The 23102-nt window shown below is 53.9% G+C and overlaps 1 protein-coding gene across 1 annotated transcript in view; it reads right to left on the reverse strand.

Moving 5' to 3' along the window:
* Positions 1-15504, reverse strand: part of PAX2 (paired box 2) — a 74846-nt gene extending 59342 nt beyond the window's left edge. Inside the window, 3 exon segments of the mRNA XM_067708879.1 lie at positions 14267-14464; positions 15280-15470; positions 15472-15504. Of these exon segments, the coding sequence (XP_067564980.1) occupies positions 14267-14464; positions 15280-15470; positions 15472-15504 (422 nt within the window).
* Positions 15505-23102: the final 7598 nt, after the last annotated feature.

Here is a 23102-nt window from a genome sequence, read left to right on the forward strand (position 1 = left end):
ACATGATTATAACAGTTCCTACTGCAGTAAGCACTTGTTAGCTATTATTGTTATGAACATAAGGACTTACTAAGTAAAGTGGCCATAAGATTGGCCTATGTGTGTGTATAACCACATGTGTTAATGTGAATAAAATCTAAGATAAATCAAGTTGTGTGTGTGTATGTGTGTGATTTAAGCAGAGAAGTGTAAAAATTGCAGTCAGGTAGCATGAAGGCAGGGGGTAGTTTTCTCCTTGGGCTTCTGTCCATGTGGACAGTGAGGGGGGGTTGGGGGTTGATAAGAATCCACCACTACCCATCTCCATACAGAGGGCTATACCCAGCACTGTGGTAATGAAGAGGCAGAAAGAAAGATGGTGGCCCTAATACATTTGCAATCATAAAAAAAATATATTGGGCTTCCCTGGTGGCGCAGTGGTTGAGAGTCCGCCTGCCGATGCGGTGGACACGGGTTCGTGCCCCGGTCCGGGAAGATCCCACATGCCGCGGAGCGGCTGGGCCCCTGAGCCATGGCTGCTGATCCTGCCCGTCCGGAGCCTGTGCTCCACAACGGGAGAGGCCACAACAGTGAGAGGCCCGCGTACCGCAAAAAAAAAAAAAAAAAAATTTAAGGATGATTGAGCTGTCAGGATTCAAATTTAACTCATTAAAAACATTTACTTTCTAATTTTAAAAATCAGGACCTTTACCAGCTAATAGGTGTCAATGAGGAGTAACAGAATATAGGCATTAAATTGAGAACTAAGGAAGAGATAAGAAAGGAATAGGAGTGAATGTTAAGGCATTTGGTGTGGACCTTACAGAAGTCCATTGGGCTGGACTTGGTTACATAACTAGGCCCAAGGGGCAGGGAGAACTTGGGGCCTCAGCCTTATTCCACAAGCTTTCCCATAAAGATGGTGAACCAGAATATACTGTCAGTTTAGGAAACGTCCATTTTCATCTTTGCTCATGGGCACAGATTAAATAGGAGAATTCACAGAGCCCAGTTACTTTGAGCCATTACACTGAAAAAGTGAATTTTTCTCCTGAATTTTTTAAAAAATATTTTATCCTTTAGCAATGGAATAACTGCAATGACGATCAATCTCCCATGCTTCCCTGGAATATCCAGATATGCGGGGCCACAGTAGACAGATTTGGTTTGAATCTGCCAAATATTTGCTCACTTCCTCCTCTCCTCTTTCTTCATCCTTTACCCTATCTCCATTTTCTCTCCTCTTTTCCCCTCCTCTTTCTGTTTACCTCCCTGTCCTCTCCCCTCTATGACATTTAAGCATCAGAGGAACACTTCAAACCCATCGAATAAGGATTTTTTTCCCAATACCATTTCATTTTATCTTTTAAAAAAACTGCAAAATGCAAAGCACCACAACGCATGAAGATGCCATGAAGCCCAGAAAATGCCAACCTTCAGCTCCTCAAGCAATCATAGCCTTATCCCAGAGAAGGAGTGTGCGGTCATAAGAAGTATACATGCACACATGCACACGCACACACACGCACACACACACAGGCTGGGCTCTCAAAAACAGTGGACAAAGGGGGTAATTATCTAATTCTGTTCAATGGTCATGTAACTGAGTCATAAAGTTTCCTTTTTTTTTTTTCTGGAAGTACAAAGAGCAGGCCCCCTTCCTAAATCCAGCTGGGCTCACAGTGGACCATAATTCTCACTGGCATTCATGATACACAGTTCTGTTCACAGAGTATCTTTTTGGCTCCTCGAGCTTTCTTATTTAAAAGATTTCAGTGTTTATGCATGCACAAGCCAGAACTCACCTACGCTGGCAGACACATAACTTGATTATTACTACTGCCATAATAATAACTAACATTTATTGAGCACTTGATATCTGCCAGGTTTATGCGGAATAACTCATTCAACCTTCATGAGAACCTATGACAGAGCTCTAGCTACATGATTATCCCCATATTAGATCAGAATAAGGAAACTGAGGTCCAGAGAAGATATGAGATTTACCCACAACCACATAGCCAGTGAGGGAGGAAGCTAGATTCAAACTCTGGCAATCACTTCCCAGAGCCCACTTTCTTATGTTTTCTAGGCCACACAGGTTTATGTCTGGCACATAGTAGGTGCTCAGCAAAGGTTTTCTGAATGGATGAATGAAAGAATAAATGAAGGACAGACCATATCTATTAAGAACACTGATACTTCCTTAAGATAGCAAAGTGGGTTCCCTTATGAAGCCAGGCCTATCGGATAGCTTAAGCTTTCTTTGGACAAAGTGATTTGCCCTCCCAACCAACTTTCCGGGGAAAGAGTCTATCAGCCATGCTTGCTCAGATACTAAGTGCTCCCAACCACCAGCTCTCCACTTGACTTTCAGGCCAAGCCCAGCCTCCCTTTAAACCAGAAATGAGACCCAAATACATCAAAGGTGCTTTCTAACCACAACATTTTGTTTCCTAGAATATTTCCCTCTGAAAACGGGTGTCTCCCAATGAAATGAAACACCAATGAAATGAAAACAGGAGTGTGCCTGGATAAAAACTAAGAAATTCAATCAATAATGTGGACATCTCTAAATCCCCAGATATTTGGCATCATACTGATAATCTCTAGAGATGATTGACTGAAGGTTTGGGTTTTCATCCAGATGTTTGGGAGCTGCCACAGTCATTAACCTGTTTGTCAGCAAGTGCTCATGCATTTCCAAGAGACCTAAGTGAACACTAAAGAAGAAAAGAATAACCCAGAATAAAACAGACTAAAGAGGACAGGGGTAGCAGCTATTCGACAAAACCAGTCAAGCAGACTCCGTTCTGGGAATGGGTTGCTGCCTTGGAGATTCATTAGAACGTGGATCCAGCTCACGAGAGACTCATGTGCTCAAAGACCTTTAAAAACCGCATAAGGCTGTATCCTTGACTGTCTACAGAACCCTACCCCATCAGATCGCAGTGTGGAGGAGTTGACGGATCAGTCCCAGCACCAGGCACAGAAGCTTACACTGTGGTCAATCCACCTTCATACCCACATGGCCTTATCCACTCTCCGGATGCCTCATGCCTGTGTGCGTAGTATGTCTACGCACTGTCAGTCCAAGCCGTAGATTTTGCAAGGCTTGGCATAAGTCTGGTTTGCGCCTTTGTCCATGTACCCCTGTTTGTGATTTAGTGCTCTGCCTTTTATCATCTCTCCTACCTCCATTTTCTTTCCCTCTCTACTTTTTAATGCTATTTACAACTTCCCTAGCCATAGTGCAGCACAGCGATCTTTCAGTTCCTCTACTGATAAACCCAAATGATTTTTCTTGCCCAGGTTTTCTCTCCACTCAGCTTAATTTACATTTTGGTAAATAGGAACTTTAGATCGTTCCATTCAATAGCATTTAGAGTTACCGCTTTTATCAGAGGGATCACGGCACTAAAGGACTCCCTGCAAGGGACATTTGTTTATTCTCACGAGCGATCGGCTCTCTCTACGTTCGAGAAGGCTGCGTGCGTGCGGGCGTGCATGCACAGCGTCCTCAGTTTGAGCATCTATGCTCCACTGCCCTGTGTCAATGCTGCTTGGCACTGGCAGGAAAAGCCCAGTGAAGCCATTATGTGGACAGCAGCCGACCCTCAAACTGCTGGAGATAAATCCAGGCCCTGGGTCCTCTGTGCTGATGACCACTCGGTTCTTTGAGGAGCAAGCCCACATATGCCTGGCAGGGCTGCTTCTCCAAACTCTCCCTCCCACATCCACCCTTCTTCCCTGAACTGCAGGGGAGGCTTGTGGTGGCATTACTCACAAGCAAGGTCTGGGGTCCCTTCTCCTAGAGGTGGGAGTTGGAGGAGGAGGGTAGGAAGCCAGGACAATGCCTCTCTCTCTATTTCTGGGCCATCTGTTGTCTTTTTCTACTTTTTTTCAATTCTTTCCACACCTTCTCCTCTATTTCTAACTCTGTTTGACCTTGAACTCTGGCCTCTCCTTTCACACCAGAATGTGTCCCAAGGGGGACAGAACCTCCAAAGAAGCAGTTACCTGGCCTGACAGGCCTGGAGACCAGTAGCCAGGGGGCCAGCCCATCACTCCACTCCAGGAAATAAATCCCATTGTATTTGCATTTTAATTTTCCACATAAACAAAGGCCCAGAGTACTCGCTTGGGCAGCATCACTGGACGAATTTAATTAGAAATGAAAAGTTTATAGGGCCCTCTTTAATGCGATTAATGCTCAGTTAACATTTATCACATTCGTATGCTGGAATCGCCTTTTTAAAGTAGCCACTGGCCATGAAATGAATTTCTCTCAACTTTTTTTGTACCTAACCTGGGAGGTCACCTCCTGAGGAGTCTGCACTGCCCTCCAAGCTGTCTTCCTGGGGCCTCTTCCCCCACCCTCACTTCCCTTTAACTTGGCTTTGAAGAGACAAATGTGTGCTGGGATGGGAGGTCAGAGGGTGTGAGAGTGAGGGCGAACACGATTTCTAGGAGGGCTGTACCCTCTGCAAAGAGCTGAGTGGTCAGCCCAGCAGACTGGCTAAAAGACTTCAGAGCCTCTTCCCTAAAGAAAAAAAAAAAAAGACACCCCTCCCCCCACCTTCCCAACACACACAGCCGATCCATTTCTGTGGCCGAAACCAGGCTTTATCTGGGGCTGTTTGGTGTCAACCACAGCTGGCTCTTGCTTCTCACCTTCTGTCTTTGGCCATCTCTTTTCTACCCTTTTTTCTCCCTCATCCTGGGCTCTCTTAGACTTTCCTTCCCAGGCCCGTGGCGACCAGGGAAAGAAGCCCAAGCCTCAAGCCTGGAGGCACCTCCGTTTCTCTGGCTCTCCCAGTCCCAGCCCGTGGGAAGGCCGCCTGTCCTGGTGTCAGCTCCTCAGGGAAGCAGAGCGGAGTGGGGGGAACACAATACCTCTTTTGGTCCCTAGAGGAAGGATGGCCTTCCTTATCTTAAATTCTCTTCACTCTTCCTTAATTGGCCTCCTAACCCAAACCAGCTAACCTGGGTAATGATGAGGAGAGAGAGAAAAGAAAGGATAAGGGATGTGGAGAGGGAGGGGAGGTATGCACTCTGCAGATGATAAGAGGAGAAAATAGCTTGACATTTGTCCCTACCTAAGTGCACACTCCCTATGAGGACCTCAGCAGACACAAGCCAAACAGCTGCTGCCAGTTTTCCTAGCAGCATGTCACACACATGCACCACCCCGGCATTGCACACAGCTCTACACCCTCGCCTCTAGCAGAGCAAGTGCACATGTGCCTGCACCAGACTAAACGAGTTGGGACCCTCTGTGCACCTGACAGGACCCCCACTCATCCACCCACTGGGACGCTGACCATCCATTCAACCCCAGGCTTTCCAGATAACATGTGCCAGCACCTCGAACAGGCGGGCCATCCCAGTGACGGCAGATGCTTTCATCCTGGGACCAAAAGATGCCTTCAGCCCTCTGAATGGCCAGCTACCAGTTTGCCGTTGTTCGCTGGACAAGACGGACGACTTTTAAGAGCTCTCTGTAATGCCAGGGCCATTTAGACAGCTTCCTAGGGCCTGAATGCCAGGCTCACCCAGATACCATGAACCCACACACTCTTCCCCAAACACAGCCACACGGAGGCTCCCAACACAGAGGCACCAACCCCTCTCGGTACCACACATAAGGGGCGGGCACCATCTTGTCCTCTAGAATTAGAACCAAAGGTCACAGGATAAAGGGCAGAATGAGGGCCTCCTCCCTGACCATCTCTGTGGCCTGTCAGGCCAGATGCTGTCCACGAGGCTCCTGGTTGCCTTTGGCTTCCTTCACCAGCCCAGCAAATACCCTGGAGCCACAAGGGAGCATGTGGACCATGGGCAGCCGCCCCAGTGCTCACGCCCATTTGTTCAAGCTCCAGGGCCCCTGCTGCTCTCCCTTCTCGCCCTCCTGCCCTCTCCAAGTCCTCTGAGTCCTTCTATTTCCTGACCCGACTGTGCCTACAACGTAGGTACAATTCCTCTTGCAGCCTGCTGCCCTGTCTCACAGCCCTTTCTCCTCCTCCTGCCAGGAGCTGCCAGGAGCCACCCGGCACGTCCTCTGGCTTCCTCTGTTTCTGGATGGCTGCAGAGGGAGCTCACTGCAGAGGAGTGCATGGCAGGCTGAAGGCAGGCAGAGGAGGGAGTCCGGAGCAAAGTGGCCAGAGGCTCCTGGGTGGAGGGGGCTCTAACCTGGAACACCCAGGAAGCGGGGCCCTCCCTCCCTTCCTCTTGGCCTCTCTCCCACTCTCCCTTCTGCCAGGCACCAGGCTTGAGCGACTGCACTGCAGCAGCGCCACATCCACTGCCGGCCTGCTTTGCGGTGCTCTGCGTGGTACGGGTGACCGTGGGCTCCAGGTCTTGCGACTTGACCTCCCATGCCACTTCCTTTGCTCTGCCACCTTTCTCCTCCCTGGCTGGCCTCCCCTTTTCTCCTTAATAACCTTCTGAGAGGCAGCCCCACCAGCCTGCTGTACCAGCCGCCCAGAGCTCTGGTTCCCTGCAAACTTTTCACATGCTCCGTTCCCAGGCAAGCCCGTCCCAGCTCCCAGGACTCTGCTTTTCACCTCTCCCCCTCATCACCTCCTTCCTCACGCTTCCTCCTCATCCTTACTTTTGTCCTTCCCTTTCCATGTGCATCTCCCCCTCCCCTCCTCTAGCTGTGGGGAGTTACACCTCACCCCCACTTCCCTTCCTCGGGGGCTTCGGAAATGTCACATTCCCCTGTACCTGCACTGAGATTACTGCTCTGGTCTGAAGCAGAGAGATAAGTTATGGGCAGTTACACAGACCAGGGGCTGCAGACCGCTGGCCCATGAACTGAATCAGGCCTGGAGATGTGTTTTATTTAACCAGCACAGAGTTTTTTTGTTTTGTTTTTTTTTGCAGTATGCAGGCCTCTCACTGCTGTGGCCTCTCCCGCCTCGGAGCACAGGCTCCGGACGCGCAGGCTCAGCGGCCATGGCTCACAGGCCCATGTGGGAGCTCACGGGCTCCGCGGCATGTGGGATCTTCCCAGACCGGGGCACGAAACTGTGTCCCCTGCATCGGCAGGCGGACTCTCAACCACTGATCCACCAGGGAAGCCCCAGCACAGAGTTTTAAAAAACGAAATCTCAGTGCCTCTAGGCTGGGCCTGTGCACTCCAGCTCCTGTTTGTTCAGTTCTCACCACCTCTGTCTCAGCATCGTAGGTTCTCCTGCTAACCTTCCCCGCCGGGGTCCTGGAGGCCTCTGTGCTCACGACCCCCTGCAGCCACACGGCAGCTCCACTAACACATTCTCACCAGTCTGGACTTTGGGGCACTACTTTCCTCCCCCTACAGCCTACAACAAACCCGAACCTCTCTAGGATGCCAACGACTCTGCCTCTCTCTCTCTCGCATGAAAAACACAAAATATCTTCTTATTATATTATCTCTCAAAAACTGAAAGAAAGAGTCCCGTTATTTTTGTGGTTGGTGAGGATGAACTACAAGACGAGCCTGGCTCCATGGCCTCTCCCGTCTCCCTCCTACATGACTTCCCCTCCTACCTGAGAGTTCCCAGGTCTACACAGGGCCTTGCTTCTTCTTTTCCAGTCCCAGGTCATCCTCTTCTGGTTTCCTACACCCTCAACAGCTCCCCTATGCCCAGCCCTCCCCAGGAGACCGCAGGCCTCTGCCTCTGCCATCATGCTCTACTTGGTCTGGTGTCCAAGCCTTCTCTAGTTCCCAGTTACGTGTTCCTTGCACCCAGCTTCTTCCTTATTTCCCTGGCACCTGGATTACTGGGGAAGGATTTGGAGGCTGAGCCTGGGGCCTGGCCGTTGGGAGAGCTCTGACAATGACCGTGTCCCAGTGCTGCTGACATGCCTCCTGCTGGGGGACCCGCAGGTCCCTTGGTGGGCCACTGCACCGGAACTCTTCAGGAAGGGGGTACACCAGGAAGGCCATCTTCTTGGCTGCTTATGCAGTTGGTCTCTAACTAGTTCTGCCAACGGGGCTGGGACTCAAGTGTTGAACTGAAGATGGACAGTGGATCACACAGCTCTCTATCACAAAGGCAGCATCGCTGCAGCAAAGCCCCTCTAACTGGGGCCTAACTAGACTATGGAGTGTTACAGTGCAAATAAAAATTGAAGAAAAATTTGGCCCCAATTTTCCCAAATTATGAAATGAGAACCCTCCAACCCAGCCCTATTATTGCTGCCCAAGGGCCCAATGACTGCCTCACTGATTGACCTGATGGTCCCAAGGACAAGGTGTCCAGCCTTTGTCTGTGACTGCAGGTTTTCCTCTTTTTCCTCCTCTTGGCCTCAGAGCCCATTTACCTAAGAGCAGACGCAGGTAGTCACAAACACACACAAATCCACACGCCCTGAAGACATCAATCTCTGTGCCCACAAACCATCATGAATCGAGTCAAGCTGCGCCTTTACAGGACCAAAACAAACAACTTGCTCAACAGGAGAAAAACATTTCAACCCAGTAGTTTAGTGGTAGACAGATAAACCCGCAGCGATTTAATTCTCCACCCGTTTAATATTTCACTTGTTATTAGGGCACTGGTTGTGAGACCACAACCAATGGTTGTTACTAGGGCATTAGTTGTGAGACCGCTGCCCACTCCTCAGACTTATCAGGGCCCCTTCTCTCTTCTCTAGGCTCACCCACGTGGCTGGGTGAGCAGCACTGGGCATAGCTTCCCCTGCATGAATCTGAACTTGAATGCAAGAAACTTGCCCTCCGAGAATCTGACCTGGGGGTGGGGGTGCTGAGATGAAACAGCAGGGATTCAGAGAAGTGGCAGGCCATGTTCACACCCTTTACTGAATTCTTTTAAAGAACAGGAAGTGAGAAAGGAATTCTTTCCAGCATACAGTTTCCTCTTAATATAAGAATTCCAACTCCAGGCAGCAACGAGGAAGGGCCAAGGATGGACCTGAACTTTAAGAGGCAAAGTTGCAGAGTAGCTGGAGCTGAAGGTCTAGGGAGCTGGGGGCAGACAATGGAGCCCCTGGTTTAAGGCGCTCCTTTGTGGGCTCAGAGGGAGCCCCCTTTTCAGCGTGCAGGCTCTGGTGTAGTGGGGTTTGATTCATCTTCTGCATCAGTTACTACTATCGCGATTCTTTCTATGGAAGCATAATATTCTTGTCCACAACACACACCATCACACATACAACCACACTATCCCATGGGTACTGGAACAAGCCCACTTCCCAACTGCTCCCTACCACCCCAACTTCCAACGGTGCCTCTGGTCCCCCGGATCTACTTTGCACAATAATTCCCACCTTGTGCCAATATGCACACAAAGCCATTGCCCCATCTCCCCCCCTCCCCAATATTCTCTTCTCCAGGCACCCCGTTTCCCTTCTCTAGGGGCTGCTCCTGCCTGGCCCCATCTCCACTTGGTTAATTCCCCCCGTGGCCCCTGTATTGAACTGTTGTGTTGTCCATTTTCCTGTGACAAGGGCTCTGGTTACAGAGTTATTGATTGGTTTTCATGCAGACAAATGGGCCCTTCCCGAGCTCCCATCGAAATCCCTGGCTGTATGGGCTGATTGTTGCCTCTCGGGGTGTAGGATTGCACTGGAGACCACCCTCCACGCGACCTCCTTTGCCCAGACTGTGGACGGTAATAAATGGAGGCAGCCTGAGCGATAATAAAAGCAATTGAGTAGGTTACCTGTGCAGATACAAGATTTATGCCTCTTCATATTTGATGTGATTGTTTTATTGAGTTCTCAGAATCGTTGGTCACACTTTATTTATTTATTTAGGGTTTTCCCGTCTTGTTTCCTCTTTGCATCATCCTCCAAAACCCACCTGGAGCTTTCGTTAGGGACAACCCCTCCTGCCTTCCTCTTTCCTAGAGTTGCCAGTGGAGGTAAGAACTCAGGGCAACCAGCCATTGCTCTCACCTGAAAGCCATTTTGTGGCCTGCCCGCCCACTCGGAGCCTGGCCACAGGGAAACAGGCCGATACAATTGCTGGCCAAGAAGTCTAAAATAACTAAGGGAGCAAAAATGGCTTTTCAGGGGGACAACTCCAGCTCATTTTAAGAAATAAGAAGGCCAGCAGTCATGACTATTTCACACATTATTCTAACGACGGGCAGCCTCAGCAGCAGGAGATGCTCTCTGGGGAAGGACAGGTGAGAAAGGCTTTTCAGACAGAAACTGGCATGTCTGTCCACTATAGGCGGCCTGATCCACTAGGCCCAGGGCCACAGAAAGCAAGTTCTCTATCCTTACTTTTCCCTTTCCTCTGTGGGGAGAAGTCGTCTTCTTAACCTACCAACTTGCCTTGGCTCTTTGCCACTAGACCAACAGCCCTGACCACCAAACAACTGCAAGGGTACGGAGATGGGCAGGCAGTGCTGCCTCTCTGGGCCAGCTTTGTGCCAAGCCAGGTCCAAGAGTCAAATGTGCAATGTTCTAGAACCTGTGTCTGAGAAAGGGACACAGACCCCCACCGTGAACATGTCTTCAGCATTCCCTTGGCTGGGATGAGTGGCTCCCAGCTTACTTGGAAAGGCCTTTGAATGAACAGCTAGGCCACTGTCACCCCAGTGCCAGATTTCCAACGAAGACCTGCAGATGACACGAGACGGAGCTGTTCAACAGCCCTGGGGCTGGCGCCTTCTTGAAGCCAGTGCTGCCACTGCTAGGAGAGTAAATATGCTCACTTAGAGCCCAACAGGCTAAGAGAGAGTGTGGGTAGCAGGTGATCGGGGGGAAATTGACTCTGGGAGGGTCCACTCTAAGGATCTAGGAGCTGAGAGTGCCTTGATCCCAAAGAGTATAGGGCAGGCTGAAAAAGTTAAGCGAGCCAGGGCCTCCTTGCCAGCTCAGTCCAAGACAGTGCCCTCAGGGGATCTTCAGTAACCCTAGACTGTATCTGGAGTTTGCTCCTGTGCCTTCAAAGGAGCTATATTCCCTGCCCAGAGCAACAGACAAACCTGAAGACTCTGGCATATAATCAGGAAAATCCTTCCTGCCCAGCCAATTGCTCAGCAACGTAACTAGGTGGCTGTTTCCCTTTCAGCAGCTTGGATCTCCCTCCATCTCCTCCCCCCTCCGGGCCACTTCCCACACCAGGTTTCAATCTCAAGTCACCTGTTTATAAACACCCGCCCTCTACAGCAGTGGTGTACAAGCTGGAGAGCTGGCAACTCCAGGCTCAGCGATCAGTAACCCAATATTGAGAGTCATTCAAATAAATTCCGCACGCTAAGCAATCTAGTCAACCCTCCGGATTTTTGACGGTGGTCTCTGGGGTGAGGGTGAGGTTGGGAGGCTTCTCTGACCTACTCCATTGGCTCAGAGAGGTATTTCTATGAGGATTTGCCAATGGAGAATGCGGGCTGGATGTCCAAGCCTTTATCGCGACAGGATCAGAAAAAGCCCAAACCATTTTTAAAGCATGAAAAGCAATTTAGTTTATAACCATAACAGTATATTTCAAGTGTGGCAACAGCATGTGTTTGGGGAGGAGAAGATGAAAACCCTCATGATTTGGCTCAGGTGGATAAGCATGTGTGGATTTCCTTTCTTGCCAACGGCCGGCACGGGCACATTCTTACCATGAGGGTTATAAAGTACCCAACACAAGTGGGCACCTCACCAACAGTAAAGCGCTAAACTCAAGAACCACCCGGTCCCCAATGCATCACACTTTCTACACAGAGGAAAATCTGTAGGCTCTTCCTTACAGCAAGTGAGATTTCACAAAGTGCCTGGCATCAGCGGCGCCAGCAGAAATCCCGCTTTCAGCAGGTTTTAGGGTTGAAGCAACGCATCTCAGATAAACCCTCCCTTTCAGAGCAAAGCACCTCGAGGGATGACACTAAGGGCACAGGCCCAGATGCATCCCTCCAGTCCTGACTCGGCAGCACACTGGGAAGCCCCCAGAATTCTTTCCAAAGTATGAGTCACGGTAGGATTCTGTCCCAAAGCAAAATCAAGAATACCCTGACCGTGCCTTGTTGACAAAGCAAGCCAGGAAGCCTAGCTGCAGACCCAGGGCTGGCTGCCCATGCTGCCGGTGGCTTCCCCGTTCTCCTCCCACTCCCTTGCCATCTCCAGCAACACCTGTCCACAGATGGCTATTTTCCCACACCCAAAGGTAGCCTCCGTGCCCCTCAGGTGATAGGGCTCCGTGCTGAGCAAATTCTGCTGTCAGAGCTGTCAAGCTGAAGCCGTTCTTTCTCCCACTCTCATCCCACTAGCAGCTCACGCTTCTACTTTCTCTCAGCTCTGGTGAGCGCACCTCAAGGCCTCTGGAGCTTGATCCTGGGGTCACACGGCCCCTGCTCTCCGTGGCTTGTCAGGATGAGAGTATTCCCCAACTTTTGTATAAGCCAGCTTCCCAAAACATCTCGGCCAGTGAGGGGTATATGTTGGGGAGAGGGGGGAGAAGGGGTGCTAGACAGAGTGCTAGGCAAGAGGTGCTGCCACCACACCTGCCTTGATTGCTCCAATCCTCCACACATCAAGAGAAGCACATTGCCTTTGACCGAACATATCTTGGGTTCCTCCACCGGCTTGCAAATTCTATCACAACAACAAGATTTCTACCAAATGTTCTCCAGAACACCAGCACCCAGTCCCAGCAACATTGCTCCTCAGCAGGGCTGCTCTCCTCCCAAGACCTCGGCTCCAACTCACTCCCAAGACCAGTAGCCAGCCTAGAGGCTGAGAGGAGACAATGCTTTGGCCCCTTCCCATCCCTCACCGCCACTCTTGCCCCAGCCCCAAAGCTTCCCCAGCTTCCTCCTCTGGCTTTTAAATGCAAAAGACTCATTCCTCTCCCAAACCACCAGGAGAATTTCTCCAGCTCCTTTGGAAGGTATCTGAATGTCAAACCACTATGCTCTCAATACTTAGCTGAGCCAGGCCCAGGGAGCTGGAGAATTTTCGGAGGGTGTATAATTAGCTGATCAGTATTATGGTACCCTGTTCATAACTGAATAACCATTTTATACAGATGGCACACACTGGGATAATTTCTGGGGTCGCCTCGCAGTACGTTACAGCACGAGTGTGGCAGAGGGAATCTTCTTTAGCCAAGGTACATTCTACCAGCTAATTTTACCTGCTGTTTTCAGCATGACTTGGGATAATTCCATTTCATTTGCAAAATATTAAAAAAAAAAAAAACCCTTGATACGCGATGCCAGTTTCAGAAAAAGGCACCAGCTGAATTATTACTTGTCCTGATAATGAGCCTATGAAGAGTGTAAAGAAAAACAAGGGTATGAAACCCTCAGCCTTCTTCTCATTTGGGGCGTTGCCCTACAATGGGCGGGGCGGGGGTAGAAAAGCTGGCCAAGGCTGTCTGGAATTTGCACAGGGTCTCTGCTGACATCAGGTTGTACAGTTCTGTGATGGGAAAGCCAGCTTGGGTTCCCATGTCCAAGTGCTCTTGTTATGTGCTGTACCTGCCACATGTGTACACTGGCCGAGGGCGGGGGGTACATACATGGAGTGTGCATGGGTCCCAGAGAGCACACTGGAGTGGCTCAGAGATTGGGAGACTGACTATCTTGTGCTACTATATGTCGAGCTGAATCCAGCCTGAGTTGTCCCCCTGTGCCTGAGCCTGTCATCAGTGCAGACTTAGGTCTGGACGTAGGTACTCTAGGTGGTTGGAGGCATCTCGTAAGGTTCAGTCTCAGGGTCCAGAGCTCTCCCTGCTGACCTGGCATCCCACTCCAGGTCTAGTTCCTCTACTCCCTGCCAATGGCTGACCGGTGGTTGGCGTTTGCTCTGCAGGCCTGGATACTGGTGGTAACAGACCGGAAATTTGTGAGGAGCTGGCTAGCAAGTCCTGGGCTCCCGGGAGGCCAGCTTTGTGGGAGTCAGCAGGGATGGCGGGGGAGCCAGGACAGGCGGCTGCCCCTGCGGAAGGGAGCATGCCTTTAGAAAGGGAAGTCTGTTTGGAGGCGATGAATAGACACTGGTCATTTTAAAGGCTTCGGCTGTGGGCTGTGATTGTCTCTAGATACCGAGGCGCGTAATCTTGGAGTCTTAATTACCACAAACACTTGGATTCATTTCCAGGACGCCAGCGGGAGAAGCCTGGCAGGGAATACCCAGCCCTGAGCTGGAGACAGCCTTGTCTGTCTGTCTATCTCTCTGCCTCCCAGGTCCCCTCTCCCTGCCCAAAGGACCTGGGAGCTGGGAGCAGGAGCAAGGGCAGGCAGAGGCCGAAGAAAGAACGGAGACCGGTGCTAGGGGAAGCCCTGGTGGGCAGGAGCTAGGAGCTGGAGCCCCACCCTGCAGCCCGGCGTGGCTTGCTCACCTGTTGATGGAAGAGACGCTGGGCACTGTGTCATTGTCACAGATGCCCTCCGCCAGGAGCCGGTCCCGGATCTCCCAGGCGAACATAGTCGGGTTCTGTCGCTTGTATTCAGCAATCTTGTCCACAACTTTGGGTGTTGCCACTTTGGGCTTGGAGCCGCCGATCACTCCGGGCTTGATGCTGCCGGTCTCGTAGTACCTGCGCCGGGAAGACCGGCGGGGTCAGCGAGAAGCGGGTGGTGGCAGGGACAGGGCGCTGCAGGCGCCGGAGCCGCTGAGCCACTCTCCTGCCTGAGGCAGTGGCACGGAGGGAAAAGGCCCAGAGTGTCTGAACCGGCTTCCAGAGTCTACTTGGCTAGGGCAGGGACGCACTGGAGGATGAGGGGAGGGACACCAGGGGCGCTCCCTCCCTGGAGGTGGCCATACCAAAGGCTGCACGCACAGCAGCTGGAATCAATGCCCCTGGGAGTGGAAGCCCGGCCCCTCATTTGGGAAGAGCGGGGTGGGGGGGGGACAGTACTTGGAGGCCTCCAGACCTTTCCCACAGAGCACAGGGACCCTATGGGAACCAGGACCAACCTTCTACCTCCCCAAGCTGATTTTTCTCTTCTCAGGGACCCATTTTTACCTTCCACCCTATTCCTCCAACCCTCCCTTCCAAAGGGAAGAGCTGTCCTTCCGCTTCTGAAGACTGGAATCAGGCTATCCTCCAACCCTCCCTTCCAAAGGGAAGGGCTGTCCTTCCGTTTCTGAAGACTGGAATCAGGCTATCTCCCAGTGAGGACCCTGGAGCGGGGCAGGTGCTGGATGGCCCTGCTCCAACCTCGCTTCTGGGGCCACAGTCACCACCTGAGTGCCCTCTCCAAAAGGAGCAGCTCTCCAGATAGCCCCAGTCAGGAACCTCCCTCTCCCACTGGCGACCTCGACTTAGCCAAGCCCTCAGCTGGAGACCCAGGGCTATCCAAACAGGGAAGGAGACAGGGCAGCTACCAGGGGCAGCTCCGAGGCCCTCACCTGCCCAGGATTTTGCTGACACAGCCGTGGCTGACCCGCAGCTGCCGGGAGATGTCGCAGGGCCGCACACCCTGGTGGGCCAGCTCCACGATGCGCTGCCTCACCACGTCGGGCAGGGGCCTGCCATTCACAAACACCCCCCCAAGCTGGTTCACACCCCCGTGCCCTGCTGGGGAGAGACAAGAAAAAAAAAACAACACCCCACACACAGCAGGGACCGGCCATTAGTCAGGGTCCGCGACCCAGGACGTGCAAAGGGAGCAGGCAGGGTGGAAGGGCACGTTCCCGGACTCGCGGGAGAACGAAGGCCGCCGACCACAATGCAGAGGATTAGGGACTGGAATCTGCGGAGCTGCAGAAACGCGGAAGCGCAGATGCTGGGCGGAGGGCTGGGAAAGAACGGCTCTAAGACCGGTGCTACGCCAGGGAGAAAGTGAGGGAAGGAATGGGGAAGCAGGGAGAGAGGGAAAAAAAGGGAAGAGGGAGAGAAAAACAGCACAGTGGGAATTAATGCCAGCAGGAAAGAATGTAGGGAAGAGAGGACAGGAAGGGCCAGGCGGAGGACGGAACCGGAGCGGTGTGGAATCCCGCCTGAGCCGCAGGCAAGAGGGAGTTGTAGGAGTCTGCTTGGAGGCGGATGATTCTGGGGTGTTTGGGTCCGGTTGACTCTGTACATAAGGATTCCAAGCACAGAGGGGGCCTAAGTCCCTGACATCCCCCCTTTTGCTCCCTACCTCTTTCCTTGTATTTATTTTTAATTGGAGTTAGAGTTTTCCTGCCTCTTTCCCTGTGTTTTTGTTTTGTTTTGTTTTCTGATGGGAAGCTTTTCTTTCCTTTATGTTTTCTATCTTTAGATATTTGGGGAGCCATATTTCCCCTTCGCCTCTGTAGTGTTTAAAGTTCAAAGAAAGCCAAGTGGAGGAGGGAAGGCTGAAGAGGCAGGGGCCCAGAATCTGCTGCGCTCGGAGACGGGGAGGCAGTGGAAAGCGGCAAGGTGCGGGGGTAGCAGCCACAGAACACAGACTGCTTGGGTTCGTCCGCCTGCCGCGCTGCGCTAGGCTTGGGGCCCACGGCCTCGCTCAGGACGCACGGTACAGGTAGCCCAGGCGGGCTGAAGGCGCACGGGGCACCCTGTGCAGCCAGCCCGAGCCAGCTCGTGTCCATCTGACCTTTTAGACCTCCGCAGCCACTCGGGAAACCGGGCAGTAACGGCGTTTGCTCTCCTGGGCAAGAGGAGGGTGCTGGGTCTCCAACCAGACTCCAGCGCAGGCTCCCAACCTCGGAGCCGAGGTGGTCGCCGGATGCCAGGCCTGAGGACGCTGCCTGGCGCCCCATTCTCCCTGGCTGACAGGAGTCTAGAAATCCTGCACCCAAAGCCATCAACCTGCAGCCGCAGTTACTGAGCAATCTAACCCCAGAGAGTTCTAGCGGCAGAGTCCGACCCGACCGGGCCAGCAACCTGCAGTCCCTGTCCTGCTAGCCTCAGACGACTTTCGGAGAAAGCGGGGACATCTGCACCCGACTTGCTTCTCTCCCGTTCCCTTCTGGGGGACCGAGAATAGGGGCCGGCGAAACCCCTGGGGAGAGGCCTCTGATCTAGAGGTTGGGGGAGGCCGGAGCCTCTTATTCTACCCCTCATCCTTGCTAGGCTCCCTACCTCTAGCCCCGCTCCTCACCCCTCCCCTCCCTCCAAACCCGACCATCAATAATTTAGGCCCCGGGAGAACTCGCGTTACCGGTATGAAAAGGTGGCAGCTGCGGGCAGATTAAAGATGAATAATTCAGCCTCCTCGGGCTCCGGGCCCGGCCCCTCGACCCCAATCTCAGGGGTGGGTAAGGGAAGGGGGCACGGCGGGAGTCCAGGGCTGGGGCCGAGAACCTGCGCTGAGTCGGGCCTGGAATGCACCACTGCCGCCGGCGCCGACTCGGGCTGCCGCTGCTGGCCGGCCAGCCCGCCCGCGCCGCGGTCTCTCCCTTCCTCCGACCACCTTCGGCTCGCCTTGCTACCCTTTCGGTTTCAAAGTGGCACCCAGTGGGCGGCCAGGACTCGGCAGATCCCCCGCGGAATCGGCAAGAGAGGAGAGGCAGCGGGGCCAGGAGGCCGGCGGGCTGGGCGAAGACGGCGTGGTACCCCGTTCCACTCCCTCCGAAAAGGAGTCAGGATTTCAGGCTCGGCTCCCAGAAACCCGCGGCAGCCGGAGGCCCCTGGCTCGGATTTCCTGTGCTTGGAAATTATTTAGGGAAATATATTTTGTCACAGGAGTATTTTTTAAAGCATATATATATATATATATATATATATATATATATGCGCTAAATATATGCTTAGAGAAAAATACAGCTCTCCCTCCTAGGCTCTCTTGTCCGAAGCACAGATCCAAGCCAGGTCTAAAAAGTTTCCCTGTGAAAAGTTACAAATCATCCTTGATTATTAACCTACAGAGGAGGGGACGTTTTCTATTTAGAATCTATTTATCTTTAAAAAAAAGAAGGCGGCAAAACAAAACAAACAAAAAATACCTCTGAATTGTTTTCCAAGCTAAAGACATATGACAAGAATTAGATAAATTCAAATTTCATTAAAATAATTCTCTTTTCCTAGTTTTAAATTTCTTTTCTCCCCTTCTCCTTTTTCCTGTAACATTTTTTTCTGTTTTCTGGCTCTTCTTTCCTCCCCCTTGTTTTGATTTCTCTCTCCTTTCTCCCCAGCTTTGGCATTTGCCTTCCTTTTGTTCTCCCCACTCCTTTTCTCCCTCTTTTCCTATCCCCTGGCCAGGTTACTGGCTGGCCCATCCTTACCAGGGAGTGGGAGCCCAGCAAGGAGCCTCCAGAACTAGAAGCAGAGCTTTGCTCTACCCAGGGATCGCCTGGAAGGCTCTTCTACGTGATCTTTCACAGACTTCGATTTCTTGGAATCCCTCTTTGTTTTTAGAGCATCTCCCAGGGAGAGGCAGAGAAAGATGACCACCACGTCCTGCCAATCTCCGACTCCCAACTCCAGGACAAGAGGGGAAGGAGTAGGATGGAAGGTAGGGAAAAAAAAGAAGAGGAAGGAAGTATTTCAAACCAGCCCACAAGAAGCCTTGGCTGGGCTGGCAGGGCCAGGAGGTGCTGGGAGCTGAGGGTCAGAAGGGGGCACCCCACCCCCACACTCTTCAGCCTGATTGTCCTGACACTGAGGCTGCCCTTGCTGGGAGTCTCCTCCTGGACCACCACACTCTAAGTTCCAGAAAGGTAGAGATGAGGGGAGGGAGGAGGGGGAGACAGAGAGAGAGAAAGAGAGAAGATAAAGAAAACAAAAACACAACACAACACAAAACCCTGAAAACTGCCTGTCCATTAGTCCCCCAGCTCCAGTCAAGAGGGTGGCCAGGGAGTAGAGTGGTTGGAGCCAGGGTCAGGGGCTGTGGATCCACTACCTAAGAAAAAGCAGGTGGAAGGAAGGAGGGTGATGGGCACCAGGGAGGTATGAAGGCAGGTAGAAGAAGTATGAGCGACAAGGCAGAAGGGAGAGAAACTGGGGGCTTTAGAAACACCGGGAAATGAGGAAGAACGAAAGGGGTGACCAGGAGAAGCCAGGGTGGCCTCCAAGATGGGACCTGGAGGCGTGGGGAGCCAGGGCCGCGCCAGGACGGGACAGGGAGGGACGGGGAGCCCCGAGCTGGGGCAGGAGCCGGGCGCCGGTACTCACGGTGCATCGCGGAGAAGGGGTCTGCTTTGCAGTGCATATCCATGGGGAGACAGAGGAGCGGGAGCAGCGCGGCCGCCGCCGCCGTGTCGCCTCTCAAACTCAACTTCAGGACTTGAGGAAAAAAGGGAGGGACGGTGGGGGGGTGAGCGGGCTCCCGGCTGCGGCGGAGCGCTCGGGGGCGGGGGGGGCGCCGCGCTGCGCTCCCCGCAGAGACTCCTCCCGGGCCTGCCGGAGCTTGCAACCGCAGCGCCCGGAACTTCCCACCGTCGGGGCGCGGGGCTGGGCGGTCAGCAGAACGGCCCCGGGGTGGCAGGCCGGGCCGGGGGGACCTGGGGTCGCATGGCGCGCGCGGCAGCTGCGGCCAGGGCTGAGTCTGGGCGGGGGAGACGGTTCGCTCAGCTCCCCTGGAACCCTTTCATCCAGTGGCGGCAGTCGGAGTAGCCGAGGAGCAGGGCCGGCCCGAGGGCGCCGGGCGGGGAGCCGGGCCGCTCCAAGTGCCGGTGAGTTGGCGAAGTTGGCAAAGAAGTAGCAATCCTCGGGATGTCCGAGCGGGCGCCTTCGGGAGGGGAGAGCTCGAGCCGGGCCCCCGCCCCCGGAAAAGGCTGGCGCGCTCCGCCGCGGCCGAAGGGCCGGGAGGGAGGGAAGAAGGGAGGGAGCCGAGGGACGCCGGCAGCACTGGACTGGCCCCAGGTGGGTTGCGTTTGCGAGAAGACTCGGCCAGAGACTGGAGCCTCGGCTCCCGGTGTGTGTCTCTCTAAAAGCTGCAAAGCCCCCTCCAGACCCCCTCCCTCTCCCCGCGCTGGGAGATGGATGACTTGTCAGACAAAGGCAATAGATTCCACCACTCTGTGATTCGCCAGCGCCAGAGCCCCGAGCTTCGGCGAGGAGGGCCCCGCGCCTGTCACTCCGGTGCCGGCGAGGGGAGGGCAGGGGAGGGGGAAACGGGAGGGAGGGAGGGAGGGAGGAACGGGTGAAGGGGGAGGGGAAGGGGAGGGAGGGGGAGGGCAGGGGAGGGGAGCGGGCCAGGGGGAGGGGGCAGGGGAGCCTGGGATTAAAACTACATTGAGAAACGAAACTCGCCGATAAGATAAACGTTAGATAAGGATAAAGAGCGGCCAGTCTAATGAATATTCAGGCAACGACAGAGGGTCGCAGAACGCGCCACGCTCGGAAGCCGGCTCGAAGTCCCAACTCACCCAGCCCTGCCATCCACTGGCCAGTGCCCGCATGAGCCACGGGGCCCCGAGCTCGGTCCGCAACCCTACTCCTATCTCCCCTACTCTCAGCTCTCAGTTCCCTTCCGTTCCCCCTGGTTCTTCCTTCCTCTCTCTGGTCCTTCTCTTTCGTCTGTCCCTCCTGAGGTAACTCCCCACCCACATACCCCCAATTCTCATTCCGGGGCAAAGTGTCCGGCGGTTTTTCCTCTCTCGTCCCACGCACGGCTGCGCGCAGGGCTTCCCTCGTCCCCTTGCCTAACGGGGTCTGGACAGCCCAGAACGCTCGGTTTAGAATCGAGACCTCCGGCGGGGACCCACCTGCCTCAGTGGGACCCAACGGACGGTGCGAGAGCCCGGGGACTTGGCTCCTGGACCCTCGGGTGGCCGGGGAGGGGGCTTGGGGAGACAGTGCAGAACGACTGGTCGCTGACGGCTGAGGACGCGGGAGACCGAGGCTCGGCTCGCTCTCCCCGGCTGGGGAGAAGAGGCTGCGAACGAGGCTGAGCGCCGCCCGCTGCCAGCTCGGCGGATCCAGAGCAAGCGCAGGAGGCGCAGCGCGCTCTGCCCGGACCCGCTCCTGCCGGAGCAGCTGGTCCAGCCTCCGCAGCCCTCCTCCGCACTCGCTCCCTCGCTCGCTCAGGTCCGCTCGCACGCACCAGGCAGGAGAAGCCCTTTGTCTCCTAACTGGTTAAGTACAGAATATCCGGGAGATCTTTATGAAATATTTTCCCTCGTCTCATAAATCATCTTGGCACTTCAGCTGATGTTTTAACTCTCCCTCCTTCGCTCCCTCCTCCTCCCCTTTCTGGGTCTGCGGAAGGGCGGCTGAGGGAAGCCGGCGCTGCGCTCTTGCAGCCGGTACTCGAGGAGACTCTAGCCCCTGCCTGCCGACCCTGGCGCCCGCAGAAGCGCCGCGAACTCGCGCCGCTGTCCCTCTGGCCAGCGCCCAGGCGGCAGCTAGGTTGGGGGCCGAACCCGCTCAACTCAGGCAGGAGGAAACTCCTACAGGGCCTCTTGCACCTGGGTTTTCAGAGCGCCCTTCATCCTCGGGTGGGGTTCGGGCCAGGTTCAGCCCGACAGGGTTCCGAGCTTCCCACTCTTTAGGAAGCCGGATCCGCTGGGATCCTGTCATTTGCTCTCCTTCCTGGATCCTCCGGAGCCCAATCCGCTTAATCCACCTGCGAAGTAACTTCTGGGAGGAAAAATCCCCCCCTGCCCCCTCCCTCCCAGCCCTCACCCCCACTTCCTTTGGGCGGCCAAGCTGGTTCCCTCGGGCTGTAGGTGGAAGGCGCAGGGTCCAGCCCCAAAGGTCAGTCTCTTCCTCTCGAGACCTGCAGATGGCGCTCCCGGGTTTGCTTTGGCCTCACAACCCCACGAACACGCACTAACTTGGTGTGGGGAGCGAAAAACGAAAACAGTTCCGGGCAGCCTAAAGGAAAAGGCTCCCGGGCCTGGGAGCAAAGGGCTCTCAGGTGTTATTAGCTGGTACAGCCTTGGGCTTCTTTCAGGGAGGTAATTAACCCAGAATTGGGATGAGGGGGCCACATCGAGGAAGGGTCGCTACTGAGAGGAGCTCAGAACCGAAGGAGCCCTTTGCTCCAGGTCTCCCTATGTTGGTCTAGGACGTTGTCTTAGGGAGTCTGAATTCTTGGAAAAACTGGACTGTGGGCAGGACCCCTCTCCACACACAGACTCAGATTTTTCTAGAATCAGCTAGACATGTCCCTAGGTTACACATACTACGAAGAAGTGTGGGTGCAGACAACAGGCATTTTTTACATGCTAAGCAAGAGGGATTTTCATGTTTTGTAAAGAAGAGGACTTAGTGCACAACGTGTGCTGGAAGTTGCACTCACACACCTATACGACACATGTACCCCATGAAGACACTTCTGTGATAGTCCAATTCCCAGGTAGCCCCCGAGATTCCAGAACCCCACTCCCCCTGCTCCTGGGACACTTTCCTCAGCACTGCATTAGCTGGACATCCACCCTCCCACAAAGCCAGCCCCTGGCAGCTTCCTCCTTGGCTCCAGCCTGTTCAAGTGTCTAGAAAATCAAAGAGCAATACTCCCCGATGATTAGAAACCCTTTTAGCCAAGACTCAGCCTTCTCCCAGGGCTCCAGCCTGAAGGGCTGGCCTACAGATTTCTCTCCAGAGGTGCTGGCCTCTCCCTCTGATGCTCCCTTTCCTGTTCTTCCCTTTTTACTCCTATAGTCTTAGTAGAGGAGAAAAAAGCCAGAAAGGAAAAAAGGAAAGCAGAAAGAAGAGGAAAGAGGAAAAGAAAGAGAAAGAAAGAAAACAACCCAACCCCAAACACAACCCGGGCTCCGACCTGTCAGGGTTGGTTGCTTTTCCCGTCTGCCTCTAAATGAACCTTTTCTCTCTGGTGTTTTCAAAGCAGCCCTTCCACCCCCCAACCTAGGGGCATTTACACTTCAAACAAGGCGCCCGCCTCGCTGCGGAAATTTAAAGGCAAATAAACTTTTGGGGAGTTGCTCTGATACCCATCTCGGGATTTGCTTCATTAGCCGCCTCTGTGCATCTGATCTGCCCAATAAATCTTCCTTGTGGATCTCCGCTCCTTCACCTTCTCCGCTCCCTTCCCTGCCAGGCTTGCCTGGCGCCGGGCACCCCCGCCCTTGCCTCCTTCCTCTCTAACGATCTCCGGCCACCAGGCTCTCCAGTTGTCTCCCGTCTGCTTTGTCGGGTGTAGGTGTCCGGGAGGCCTTGGTCGCCATTGAGCTTCTCTCTCCTCCTCCACAGTATACACACGCAAAGTCACCCCAAGCAAGCCAAGAGCGACTAGCACCCTGAGCTCCCAAATGCATTTCTGTGCAGGCTGTGCATGAAGTGCTCGGTAAACCCTTTCCGGTGCCCCCGATCGCACCCTCTCCCTGCCCGACCCTTCTGC

Source organism: Pseudorca crassidens, chromosome 16, assembly GCF_039906515.1.
Source record: "Pseudorca crassidens isolate mPseCra1 chromosome 16, mPseCra1.hap1, whole genome shotgun sequence".
In the NCBI taxonomy this organism is placed as follows: domain Eukaryota; kingdom Metazoa; phylum Chordata; class Mammalia; order Artiodactyla; family Delphinidae; genus Pseudorca; species Pseudorca crassidens.